Source organism: Cnephaeus nilssonii (genome assembly GCF_951640355.1).
Source record: "Cnephaeus nilssonii genome assembly, chromosome: 17".
Classification (NCBI taxonomy): domain Eukaryota; kingdom Metazoa; phylum Chordata; class Mammalia; order Chiroptera; family Vespertilionidae; genus Cnephaeus; species Cnephaeus nilssonii.
Window position 1 is genome coordinate 44,928,584 of NC_137088.1, and position 13,023 is coordinate 44,941,606.

General features: G+C 34.9%; 1 protein-coding gene across 2 annotated transcripts in view; it reads left to right on the forward strand.

Annotated features, from left to right (window-relative positions):
• Positions 1-12,195, forward strand: part of APPL1 (adaptor protein, phosphotyrosine interacting with PH domain and leucine zipper 1) — a 33,710-nt gene extending 21,515 nt beyond the window's left edge. The window contains exons 14-22 of one of the 2 annotated variants that reach the window (XM_079795398.1): positions 1,006-1,097; positions 1,481-1,663; positions 2,997-3,049; positions 3,626-3,800; positions 3,898-3,934; positions 4,997-5,143; positions 5,726-5,776; positions 6,063-6,152; positions 7,845-12,148. In XM_079795398.1, the coding sequence (XP_079651524.1) occupies positions 1,006-1,097; positions 1,481-1,663; positions 2,997-3,049; positions 3,626-3,800; positions 3,898-3,934; positions 4,997-5,143; positions 5,726-5,776; positions 6,063-6,152; positions 7,845-7,991 (975 nt within the window). In that variant the 3' untranslated portion in view covers positions 7,992-12,148. Of the gene's footprint in view, positions 1-1,005; positions 1,098-1,480; positions 1,664-2,996; positions 3,050-3,625; positions 3,801-3,897; positions 3,935-4,996; positions 5,144-5,725; positions 5,777-6,062; positions 6,153-7,844 lie in introns of both variants that reach the window. The other variant, XM_079795399.1, reaches the window with a different exon arrangement.
• Positions 12,196-13,023: the final 828 nt, after the last annotated feature.

Below are 13,023 nucleotides of genomic sequence, written 5' to 3' on the forward strand. Positions count from 1 at the left end.
CCAAATAAACAAAATCTCAGACCTCTAAAATATTAGTAATTTCTGACAGTTTTATAATAATCTTATGAGTTTAAGAAATCAGTGCTCACTGTAGAGAAGCCTTTGCTTTTAGTAACTTAATTTCCCACCAATCTAGCTTTTCCTTTCTGTTATGTTAGTGGAGCAACAAAAAATTAAAATGCAAATTAGATGACTTGTAATACCTCAGGAATACATTGAGAATACAATGTTTAGACTTGAAAAATTCAGGCTAATTGTACTTTCCTATCAGTGATTAGAACTTAAGTTTTAATTAATATTTTCTAGGTTATCCAGAATTAGTTTATCTATATTAATGAGAAGAAATTTTGATCATTTTGTGGCATTATCTTAGTATTTTTGCTAACTGTAAGACACAGAAATGTAAAAATATTTTGTGATTTTTTTCTAATGTAAATGCTATTTTATTTAGCTAGTGCTTTAAATAAAAGAATAAGTTTATAAATATTTCTTATGAAAAGCTTTCTTTCAATTTTTGGTCTGAAAATTATACATGATAATTTTATCAATTAATAAATGTATAGATATTTCTGAGCATAAATGTATTCTGGAAAATTATGAAAACTTCAGCAGCATAGTTATAATTTTATATTTTGTGACTATTCCCTACTCTTTATAAATTTCTTTATTTAGCGAATGTATTAAGTGTCCAGTATGCCAGACACTGTTCTAGGTACAAACTTAGTCCAAAAAATCTCATAGTTAAAAACATAAAAAACACACACCAGTATTTCCTGATCTATTTATAGGAGGCAAAAAATCAGATTCACTCCCCCCACATTTACAGGAAGTAAGAAAAAACAAGTTATAATGCTGCAAAATTAATTATCTTAATATTAAGACAAAGTACATGGAACTACTTTATTAACTCCAATTTACATTTTATGTGTAACTCAGTTGGAAGAGTTATATTCAAACTTGTGGTTTTCTTGCTTTACTAATGTTAGTCTTTTTTCTTTTAAAAAGGAAACTGCTGCACGAGTAAATCAGTCAGCTTTGGAAGCTGTCACTCCTTCCCCATCTTTCCAGCAGAGACACGAGAGCCTGCGGCCAGTGGGGTGAGTAACCAGACTGTGGGTTATTTAGAGAACTACATGGGGTATTGAAAGGGATAGTGAACACTTTGCTTATAGCAGTGCTGCTTAGATTAGTATGAAATCGTTCCCAAACAAAATGGAAAGTTACCAGCCAAGAGTGCTAAATAAAATGATTCCAAATTTTCTTTGTGTTTAGATTGAGGTGATTTATGTTTTTGAATTTAATAATTGGAAAAAAGAAGTCTATTATTAAATAAGTAGCTATGATTTGGGATTGTGTCTATTAAAATTTGTTCTATCCTTCTCATTGACTTACAAAGTTTTATTTCCTTATCTCATAGTTTAAGTGTTCAGTTTCTAAAAGAGAAAACTAAGTGTGCCTTCTTGTTTCCTTTTGTGCTTAGACAATCTCGACCATCAACAGCTCGAACCAGCAGTTCAGGATCCTTAGGATCTGAGTCCACAAATTTGGCTGCCCTCTCTCTTGATTCTCTTGTTGCCCCAGACACCCCAATACAGTTTGACATAATTTCTCCTGTGTGTGAAGATCAGCCTGGGCAGGGGAAAGCCTCTGGCCAGGGAAGCAGGTGGGTGATGGCATCTCAGGGATACTGTGCTGTGGTCTGCGAAGTTTATGGTCTCATTTCTATCTTTTACATATCATGTGCATCAGCTACGTTGTACCTTATTTAATTACCTAAAATCATTTTGATAGAGAAGAATCATGGCAGGTTTTTCTCTTTGTTTTCTGCCTTAGATAAATGAGTTAAGATAATTTAGTATTTAAAAATATTTAATTCCGAATTGCTTATTAGATCTTCATAGTATTTACTATTAAAATTGCAGGAGAAAGCTGACAATCTTATCTTTAGGTCATGACAATATTTTTAAAATTCTTGAGAGTAATACACATGCTATAGATTTATTAGAAAATATTATCCTGTATCAGAAGAAGAGATCTCCAGGAAGGTACTAAATTATGATCATACTATGAATTATTAATGAGCCATTTTTTGTTTATATAATGAGAAATATCTTTGTCAAAGCATTAAAATTTTTCTTTGGCTATGGATGAAGGAAACATGACTTAAGGCAAATTACTTATTTAGCAGGTTAGACACCTAATAAATTGATAATATATTAATTTGGGTATACATGGCTGTGATCAAGAAAAAGTAATTTAAATTTGATCACAGAAATATACTTAGCATCTGATATAATAGGTCAATCAGACATGTATTAGGGAGATAATTTTATGTTAACTTCATGCCAATGCTATTTTGGAACCACTTAGCTCTGTTTGCTTACAAAACTTACTTTGAATTGTACTTTTTTTCCTTCATGTGGGTGTGCAAGAGCCAAACACTAAGGAGGGAGGTAGCTTCCATCTTTAGGTAGCTTTTCTTGCATTGTTACATATGCCTTGAGAAATACAGGTTTAAAACTAGAAACTATTGAAATTATCAGAGTCAACTTGTGACATATACATAGATTACCTAAAAAGAGGTTTTTACCATCCCAGGAAAGGTCTGGCATTTTTCTCAAGTAGCCAAAATTGAAGCTAAATCAGCTGTTTCTCTGTCCTAGTTTTTTTTAATTCATGAACTTTTGCAACATGGTTTATTATGGTGTGTGTGTCTGTCTGTCTGTCTATCTGAACATCCAATCCATCCACATTTTCTAAAATGCAGCAACTTTTGAGTTGAGCCTATTAACTCAATCTGAGGGTTGGGCCTTCATCAAACTAACTTGGTCATCAGTAGTGTTCCTTAACAGGATGGGCTATTTTAGAATTTTATTTTAAATGTATGTACAGGGTTTCGTGATTTACTTTTTAACTCTGGTTTCAGTGATTGATAATCCTTCCATGTGGCTCACTGTAACTAACTGTTGGTTCATAATTTAAAAAAAAATTTTCAGGCGTACAAATCCATTTGGAGAATCTGGAGGAGGCACGAAATCTGAAACTGAAGGTAAAACAGATGTGCAATATTTTTATGTTTTAGAAATTCTAAACAGTAAACTGAATAATTTGTTGTTTATATTTGTTTTGCTGTATGCTATTTTAATGGTATCTTTATTTACTTCACAATTTTCTCTTTTTTCTCAACTTACACTTAAAGCAACAGAACTTAATTGGACTTAAGATTTTGTTATTCACAAAAAATTAATAGAATATTATACTTTTGACCTTACAAAGTCTAAATGTATAAGATGTCCTTTAAGCTTTTCCAGTAGATGTTTCTTCTGGTACTGGAGCATAACTTCTTTTATTCCTTTTTCTAGTAGCTTTTTATTTTTATTTAATTTCAAACTTACAGAAAAGAATAACATAGGAATTCTTTTTAGCCATAGCCATCACTTAATAGTTGAAACATAATCTTTGCTATTTGAATTTAACACCTTAATTCTCCTGTAATTTGAACACTATAGTTAGGAGTTAGGTTGAATTTTTCACTGGAAAATCTAAAATGAGGCAGTGTATTTTAATTCTTTAGGTAAAGAAATGTGGGATTTAAAAATACATAATATACCTTGTTCTGTTGTAGATTCTATTCTTCATCAGTTATTTATTGTCCGATTCCTTGGTTCTATGGAGGTGAAATCAGATGACAATCCAGATGTTGTTTATGAAACAATGCGCCAAATCTTAGCTGCCCGGGCCATCCATAACATCTTCCGTATGACAGAATCGCATTTATTAGTCACTTGTGATTGTTTAAAGTAAGTAGTAACCTTTCCCTCAAAAAAACTGTAGGAAAAATGTATATATAATTCCAGCCTAATTAAAATTTGTTCAAATATTTCATTATTATTATAGGTTAATTGATCCACAGACACAAGTTACAAGGCTCACGGTGAGTTCTACATGTTTAAAGCGTTAAGTCTCTTTGGGCATAAATACACCTTTAACATCTTTATAACAATCCTGATTCTATATATTCAGATATGGTAGTATCAACTACAATTGGTCTTTAAAAGGCTGTTATAATTAAGTCATTGACTATCTCTCCTAAAATGTTACAATTGGACGTTCAGTAACTTAAAGAATCAGTGCAATTTGGTGTGATATGTAGTGTTTATCTGTAGCTAGGGAGTATATATCACTAAAGAAACGAATGGTAGGATTGCCCTGGCCAGGTAGCTCAGTTAGTCAGAGTATCATCCCGACAAGCCAAGGTTGCAGGTTCTGTCCCTGGTCAGGGCACGTACAAGAAGCAACCAATATACAAGAATGTATAAATAAGTGGAACAACAAATCGATGTTTCTTTCTTTCTCCCCTCCCCATCTCTCTCCCTCTTTCTCACTAAATCAGTAAGTTTTTTTTTTTTATTTAAAAGAAGAAAATAATAAAATAGGAATTAAAAGGGGAACATGATTGAGTTTATTTTACAATTAGCTACTTTGAAATAGTTGCAAGTATTTGCTTCTATGTTATAATTTCACAGTATAAACCACTTTTGTTATTGAATTTGACTTTGTAAAATGTGTTATGACTAATAAAACAAATTCATTATTCAACAGCCTCTTATTTTGCCTGGAAAGCCAAACCAAATAAGATATTATTTGTTCTTGTATTACCGTTCTGTTAAGAAAAAAAAAATTGGCTTTAATCTTTTATTTAGGATATTTTTATAGCAGCCTAAGTTTGTGATATATAAGAGTGCTATTGTAGCCCAGCTGGCGTGGCTTCAGTGGTTGAGCATCAACCTATGAACCAGTAGGTCACATACCTGGGTTGTGGGCTCAATCCCCAGTGTAGGGTGTGCAGAGGGAATCTCTCATCATTGATATTTCTCTCTCCCTCTCACCTTTTCTCTCTGAAATCAATAAAAATATATTTTAAGAAAATTAAAAAAAAGTACTATTGTAATGGCTTGAAAAATCTCATGTTTGCCTCTGATGTTTTCTGTGGCAGTTTCCATTACCTAGTGTAGTTTTATATGCTACACACCAGGAAAATAAGAGGCTTTTTGGATTTGTTCTTCGGACATCTGGAGGGAGAAGTGAAAGTCATCTGTCATCTGTCTGCTATATATTTGAATCAAACAACGAGGGGGAAAAGGTACCTGACTTTTCAAAATGTGTCTCTGTTGTGAAATGCATATCATAATTAAAGTTCTTACTAAGGTTTCTGGAAAACTCAGACTTTGCCCAGTTCAGCTGAGATGCTTGACCAAAGCCTGTTGCTCTGAAGAGAGCTGAGGGGATATATTGGGCCTTCTTAGTTCTTTAGACCTCTATCTTTCTAGCCATTGGTAGCTGGTGCGATCTTCTGATCTCATTAATTTATCCTAGGAATGCAATAATTTCCATAACCAGCTATTTTTTTCAGATGTCTTCAGCTTAGAGTAGCATCAGCAACTGCTTCCTTTATTCTTTGCAGACCTTACTATTTCAGTCATGAATTTGAGATAATAAGTGCATTATGTTAAAAAGGTGACAGCCAGTAGTTGAAACAAACAGACTGAAGAAAATACACAAAGTCTTGGTTTGGGGCTTGGAACATTCTTAAATCAGCCTTTTTTTTTTTAAGCAGTGTATTATAATGAGTTATAAAACTAGTTACATTCGCCATTTGGATACTTGAAATTATTAATTTGATAGGAGAACTGCTTAACTTTTTTTCTACTTTTCCCCCTTTTAGATTTGTGATTCTGTTGGACTGGCAAAACAGATAGCTTTACATGCGGAACTGGTAAGAGTCCAAGACACTTAATTATCCAAGAAAGTTAACTAATGTAAGGCAAAATTTTTCATAATGACAAATAAAATGATTTTGCTAAATAAGGTTAACATTGGATACTATTGCTGATTTGGTATTTAGAATTTGGGTAAATGGCTAACATAGCATGTAAATTTTTGGTGTTTTCTCATATATATGCAGAAAATAATTTAAAAGTTACAAAGAATATTAATTGAAAAGTCTAAAATTTAAAGTTATTTCATACTTAATTCATTAGTTGTATTCATCTGTTCTTCAGGATCGTAGGGCATCAGAAAAACAAAAAGAAATAGAGAGAGTAAAAGAGAAGCAACAGAAAGAACTCAGTAAACAAAAACAAATTGAAAAGGTATGCAGTCCTAATATCTGGATCTTCTTTGATGTGATTTTTGTAAAAAGTTTCCTTAATTCAGCACTGACTTCATTCCAAATGAAGGTCTGTTTCTGCTTGCTCAGCTACTTCATAACCAGAGGACTCATAGCATAGCAGAAAAGGATGACATCTGTCTTCTGATACGATGTTTACATTATAGTTATACCGACATGTAGAGTAACTTGCCATTTAGCAAACATACCTTAACTTTCATGTTTCCATATTCCAGTGAAGGTTGTCTCTGGCAAAGCAGGTCTTTTGAGAGGCTGTGTCATATATACTTAAATGCCATTGATGAAATCTACATTGGCCTCTAGGAATGTATATATTATATATATACACTAGAGGCCCAGTGCACAAAAATCGTGCACTCGGGGGTGGGGTGGTCCCTCAGCCTGATCTGCGCCCTCTTGCAGTCCGGGAGCCATTGGGGGACATCCTTAGTGCTCCCGCCACTGCCGCTGTGCTCACCAGCTGTGAGCCTGGCTTCTGGCTGAGCAGTGCTCCCCCTGTAGGAGTGCACTGACCACCAGAGGGCAGCTCCTGTGTTGAGTAGGATCGGGCCAAAACTGGCTCTCCAATATCCCCCGAGGGGTCCCGGATTGCGAGAGGGCACAGGCCTGGCTGAGGGACCCCACTGGTGCATGATCGAGGCTGGGGAGGGACGTGGGAGGTTGGCCAGTCGGGGAGGGACCAAAGGAGGGCTCCAGGACGTGTCTGGCCCATCTCACTCAATCCCGATCGGCCAGACCCCAACAGCAAGCTCACCTACTGGTTGGAGCATCTGCCCCCTGGTGGTCAGTGCACATCATAGCAACTGGTCAGTCAGTCAGCTGTCTTCCCCCTGGTGGTCAGTGCATGTCATAGCAAGCGGTTGAGTGGCCTTAGCATATCATTAGCATATTAGGGTTTGATTGGTTGAACAGATGACTGGACGACCAGACACTTAGCATATTAGGCTTTTATTATATAGGATAGTGTATAAATACACACATATATATATATATATTATTGTTACCAGGAGTGTCAAATCATTGTCTGTCCAATAGAATAATTTTAAGCTAGACAAATTTTAGAACAAAATCTGGAGAATACATTAGATAGGTGATACATGAGATTGTAAAAGCCAGTTATGGGGTGTGGCATTGACAGCAGTGGAAAAGATAACTGGATATTTAATGAGAACAGATCAGCAGGAATTGTCAATGGAGTGATGTATGGACAAAGGAGAGGGAAGTGGCAAAGATGACACTGGAGTCAAGGCTTCCTGGGTAGATTAGGCTGAAGGAGGATGACAACTGATTTAGCAAGATAAACTGGACAAAGATGGAGAAGAGGGCGCAAAGAGGGAAGGCAAGGGATGTGCAGTGATCCATTAGAGCGTTTTACTGTGGAGTATGGCGATAACAATGTCCTGAATTTGGTTATTGACCATAATAATGGAGAAGACAGAAGTGTTGGCTTTTATAGGATTTATAGAATGGAACCAGAATTCACTTTGGTGCTGCATTTGTGGCTGTAGCCTTTCTTCTCAGTAAGTTGCCAGAATTATGTATTATTTTACAACAGAAGGATTGAAGTGATTCTCAAGTATGTATTTTAACTGCATAGTTTTCCATTTGATTGCAAATAATTAACTTATATTTTCTTTTCTGTCTTTTCCACTAGGACTTAGAAGAACAAAGTCGGTTGATAGCTGCTTCCAGTAGACCAAACCAAGCCAGTAGTGAGGGGCAGTTTGTTGTCCTTAGCAGTAGCCAGTCAGAAGAGAGTGATTTGGGAGAAGAAGGAAAGAAGAGAGAGTCAGAAGCATAAACTTATCCTTGCTTTTGGTTGATAATTCTCCCCTTCAAATTTATTGACAATTTCTGTGGTGAAATGACTCAAGGTAATAACTATGTTGAAATACCATGGAGGAGACTAAAGTTTATATTGGCTTGTTTGTTTTAACTTCATGTAAAAAAAATAAGATTGACCTTGATGACTTAGGTTTGCATTGATTTCTTTTCCTCAAAAATAATATGCTATGCAGTAACATCAAATTCCATATGTCTAAAAGAAACCTGTTCATCTCCCTAAAGTAGATTGCTGAGGAATTACACTTGCTCAAGCCTTTTCCCCTTCAAATTGTGAATTTATTGTAACTGGCTACGACCGTAAGAAATCATTTATTCTTCAGCTTCAGATATTCATGGTTACACTCCCTCTCTTTCATTAAGAACATTTTGTCGGTGGCACGCTCTCCCTCCCAGGACCACCGCTGCACCTTTCCCTTCTGAACCCTCTTGTTCCCCCTCAAGCACACATTTCCTAAACTCTAAGGAACCCCAGGAGACTTGCAACCTGGGAGTATGGGCAGTGGCACCCCAGGCTCACCCCTGAACCTGCCTCCAAGGCCCCCTTTTCTCTGACTTTCCAGTGAGCTGACAGCCCCACCTGGGCTCACTTCTTTCACTGTGACTTATTTCTCAGTGAGTCCACACAGCCCTGCCGAGGCTCTCCCCTGTTACTTCTTCCGTCCTAAGCCCTTCCTGTTTCACTGTCCCCAGCTTTAATACACGTACTCTCAAAAAAAAAAAAAATTCTGTTGGTAGTGAGGAAGCTTTCGACTGAATAGGTTCAACACTCTTTATACAGAGAATTGTACAAGTTTGCAAATATTTTAACAATATTAAATGTGCAATAGAACTTTTATAAAATAATTAGAAAAGACATTTTAGACTTAAGATTTTAAATTGTGGCAGGTGGTACTACTGTTGATTCAGGGTACTTTCTTGGATTGCTCACATTTCTCTGATGTACTGCACCTGGTGCCATTGGGAAAGAAGCTTAAATGTCAGTTCAGTTACTGTTACAGCCCTGGGCATTTTATTATCACAGTCTTAGTTCTCAGGTTGGTACTTGAATTATTGCTGCAGAGCAGTAATGGTTAAAATAAGATTTTGGGATTTATAAAAAGGGATTTTTGTTGTTGTTGAAGTACATTTTAGATTAAGATTTAACATGTAAAGATATTGTTAAAGGGTAATACATTGTATTTTCTGCATTGAGTGAGATACTTTTTATTGAAAATCAAGTGACATTTCAAAAGTTCTATAACAATTATGTTTTCTGCTTAAAGTAAAAATTCCCAGAGATTAACTTAGAAAATGTAGTCTTCTAAATTTCAGATTGATACTCATAGTATTTTCATAATCCCATGTTTTGATAACATACTGATCACCACTTTATATCCACAAAGGCAAATAACTAATATAGGAGAATAGAATAAGTTGCACTAATTATTGTAAATACGTATATTCTTCAAATGAGTGAAATGTCTCATTCCATGAAAGACTGAAAAGGAATTGAATGCTTGGAATAGGAGGGTTGACCAAGGAAGAATTTTAGCATGGTGTTAAGGTTAAAATGACATTTCTCTACTGCCTACTTCTATGTCAACAACTGATTTTTTTTCTTTACTCAGATTTTTAACATTGCTGATAAAAATTATGTTCCTGTGTTTCATATGTAAAAGTATATGTAGACAAGTTATATTGAATGAACTATTTTACAGTTACACATTTAAAATTTTCAAGAGATCAGCCACTAAGACTAATTTTAATTTTTTAAAATTATTTATTTATTTTTTTAATTGATTTTTTTTAGAGCAAGAGGAAGGGAGAGGGATAGAGAAATAGAAACAAAAATGAGAGAAACTTCATCGATTGGCTGCCTCCTGCATGCGTTTGCTGGGAATCGAGCCTGCAACTCAGGCATGGGCCAATGGGAGAGAGAGGGGGGATTGAACCAGTGACCTCTTGGTTCCTGGTGACGCTCAACCACTGAGCCACACTGGCCAGGTAAGACTAATTTTACAAGGGAAAAAAGCCTTTTTTTTTTTATGTACAGTTAATTTTTAGTTCTGAATTAGAAATGGCATTTATTTAGTTCTTACAATATAGTGTGACTGTTTCACACTTTATGTACACTGTTTTCTGTATGAATGGGATAGGTGTTTATATATAAAGATCATGATACTCTTTTATCCATGTGCCAAATGGGAATAAGGATTACTTGACAATCATTGTGAAGCCTTATGTTACCAAAACATTTAGTAAAAAATAAAAAAGTAGACATTTATGGGATACTTTTTGAAAAACATTTTTTTTATGCTTACTAAAGGAAATGCTTTCACAATAATTTGTGTATTGTTCCTTTTATAGAAGGTAAATTTTCTTCTGTGGTCAGCACTTGATTAGTCTTGCAAGTCATGCTTTTGGGACCTTTTTGAGAATTAGTAAGCATTCTGTTTCATTAAGTCTTTTGTTAATACTATGAAGTTGTCAACTCACTTAGCTCAGATGAAATTTGTCACCCAACAAGGAGAGTGGTCAGCATTAGGAGGCAGTTTTACTAGGCTAGTGCTTTACCTGGTAGCGACATACTGACCTTTGTTAGCACTCTGGTCAGTGAGGTAGAGTTAAGGGTACTGGAAGGCATAGGGCTGCTGGACAGACTTATAGTTCCTTTTAAGTTACATTTTGATAGGAATTTCCACAATCACACAACCTGTCCATAAGTCAGACTAAAACACATTCCAACACCCTACAGAAGTTATGTGTGGGTTTAATAATTTTAGATGATTCACCTTCTATTCCATTACTAGGACTGTATGAACTATTCCATTACTGCTGATATTTAAGCATCAACTTTAATAAACTCTCTTTTTGATTAAAGAAGGCTGCCCATGGGTTCCTGCATAATGTTAAACTTTATCTTTGTTACCCTTTGAAATCCGTTCTAGGGTTGGGATGCTTTGGTGTTAATTGAATTAGATTTTGGGATCTCTTACTCAGATTCAAACTTATACTTAATGTTTTGTGTTTTTTCTTCTTTTTAAGAAATTAACCAAATAGATTCTTTAAAAGGAAAAAAACTAAGTCTACCTAATTTGCTATGTACTCTGCTATCTATATGAATGTACCAATGGTAATAAAGTCAATAAATAGGAAACAAGTTATTCCTTCTCCCTTTTAAAATGTTCAAAACTTGCTAATAAGGGACTGAAACCATTACCTTGAACAGAATCCCCAAAGTCAGTGTAGTTTTTGCCATGTCTGTGATTATTACTTTGTGATTAATTTCAAAAGAATTCTTAGCCTCTGCAGTCTAGGGATGGTAGATTTATTTTACCTTTATGCTTGTGCATAACATTCTATGTAACACATAATCTTGGGTGGTAAAGTCATCAGTTAATTTTGACTTACATGTAGGAACTTGAAGTATTTAAGAGTTAAATCTTATAAATGCTGACAGACCCTAAGAAGCCATGTATTATATAAAACCTTCTGCCACCTGAATTAATAAAGTGAAAATATCAACATTGGTTTTGACAACAACCTCCTAGCATTCAAACTGTACTTTAAATTTTCAAACACACTGACTATAGCAAGATTTTCATTTTATTACTTGCAAGTTTGGTTTTCTCTTCTTTCATGAGATTTTCTTCTTCTACATTAATAATACATAAAAATTTGAAACTGGAACTATATTATACTTTTTAACCAATCTCTTGTGGCTACACTCATGTAATTCAGTTAATATAAGAACTAAGTTATTAATCTCACTAACATGAGATTAAGTTATAACATGTGTATAACTGCTTTATATATTTGTAGTGTAAGTGAATTGATTAATTCTTATTTCACTGATGCTATTAATCATGCAGCACTGAATTCATGCTACATTTACCTTTAGAATTGGATTTGAAGAACTCAATGTAATTGTGGTATACATGTGGGGTGGAGAACTTTTTCATTTTGTCAAAACATATTCTCTGACAATGCTTCAGAAACTATGCTGTTAGGAGATTTTTAATGTATAATAAAGTCCATGATTTTTATACCATCATTTTTGTATGAAATATTTGACATGTTCTGAATTTTATTTCTCCAAGTAATTTCAAATGATGCTTATACATCTAGCCCCATTGCAATTCCCTAACAGCTAAAATGAAAAAACAAAATTGTCACTCATTGAAAAGTAATACTAATTCTTCACTAGTGACTTATTTATCTTTTAGAAAAATAAAGAGACTTCTTAGTAATTACCTTGGACATGTTATAGACAGTGTGACTATGTATACTTTCTATGTGTGGTTCTATTCAAAGAAATTCCTCTCGTTTAAAGGTTATTGTATACACCAGCTTAAGTGTCTTGGGCCTGTAGTTGTAATATTACTGCATATTCATCCCATGTGCTCTTTAGAGTTTCCTGTAGCATTTACCAAGTTCTTTTCTGCTACTGGGAGTTTCTGTTCTTGTTTTGAATTTTATAAAATGTATATACACTTTTAGAAAGTCCGGGGGAGGGGGGAGGTGGATGGAATTAACTTGAGAATTATGATATAAGTGTATGTATCTCCTAAATATCTTCTATATATTGCAAAGGCTAATATGCAAAGTGTCCCATTGGGAGTTCAGCCAGGAGACTGGGAGTTCAATTGTTCGCTATGAAGTGCACTGACCACCAGGCTGTGGCATGGAATAAAGGAAGGCCCCAGCCGACAGCCGGAAGGCCCTGATTGGCCCTGATCACTGGCCAGGCCTAGGGACCCTACCCATGCACAAATTTCGGGCACTGGGCCTCTAGTATTTGTATATTGACATACATATAATTCACCAGTCACTTATAAACAGATACTACAATTTGATGTAAAATAATAAAATCTATGCCAGCTAGTTTTGCAATTTTTGAGAAACTGTATTATTAACCCTTTGCACTTGGATGTCGAGTGTGACTCGACATGGTTAGCAGTAGAATAAAGGAATAGAGAAAAGCAAGTGAGTGCAAAGGGTTAAAAAAA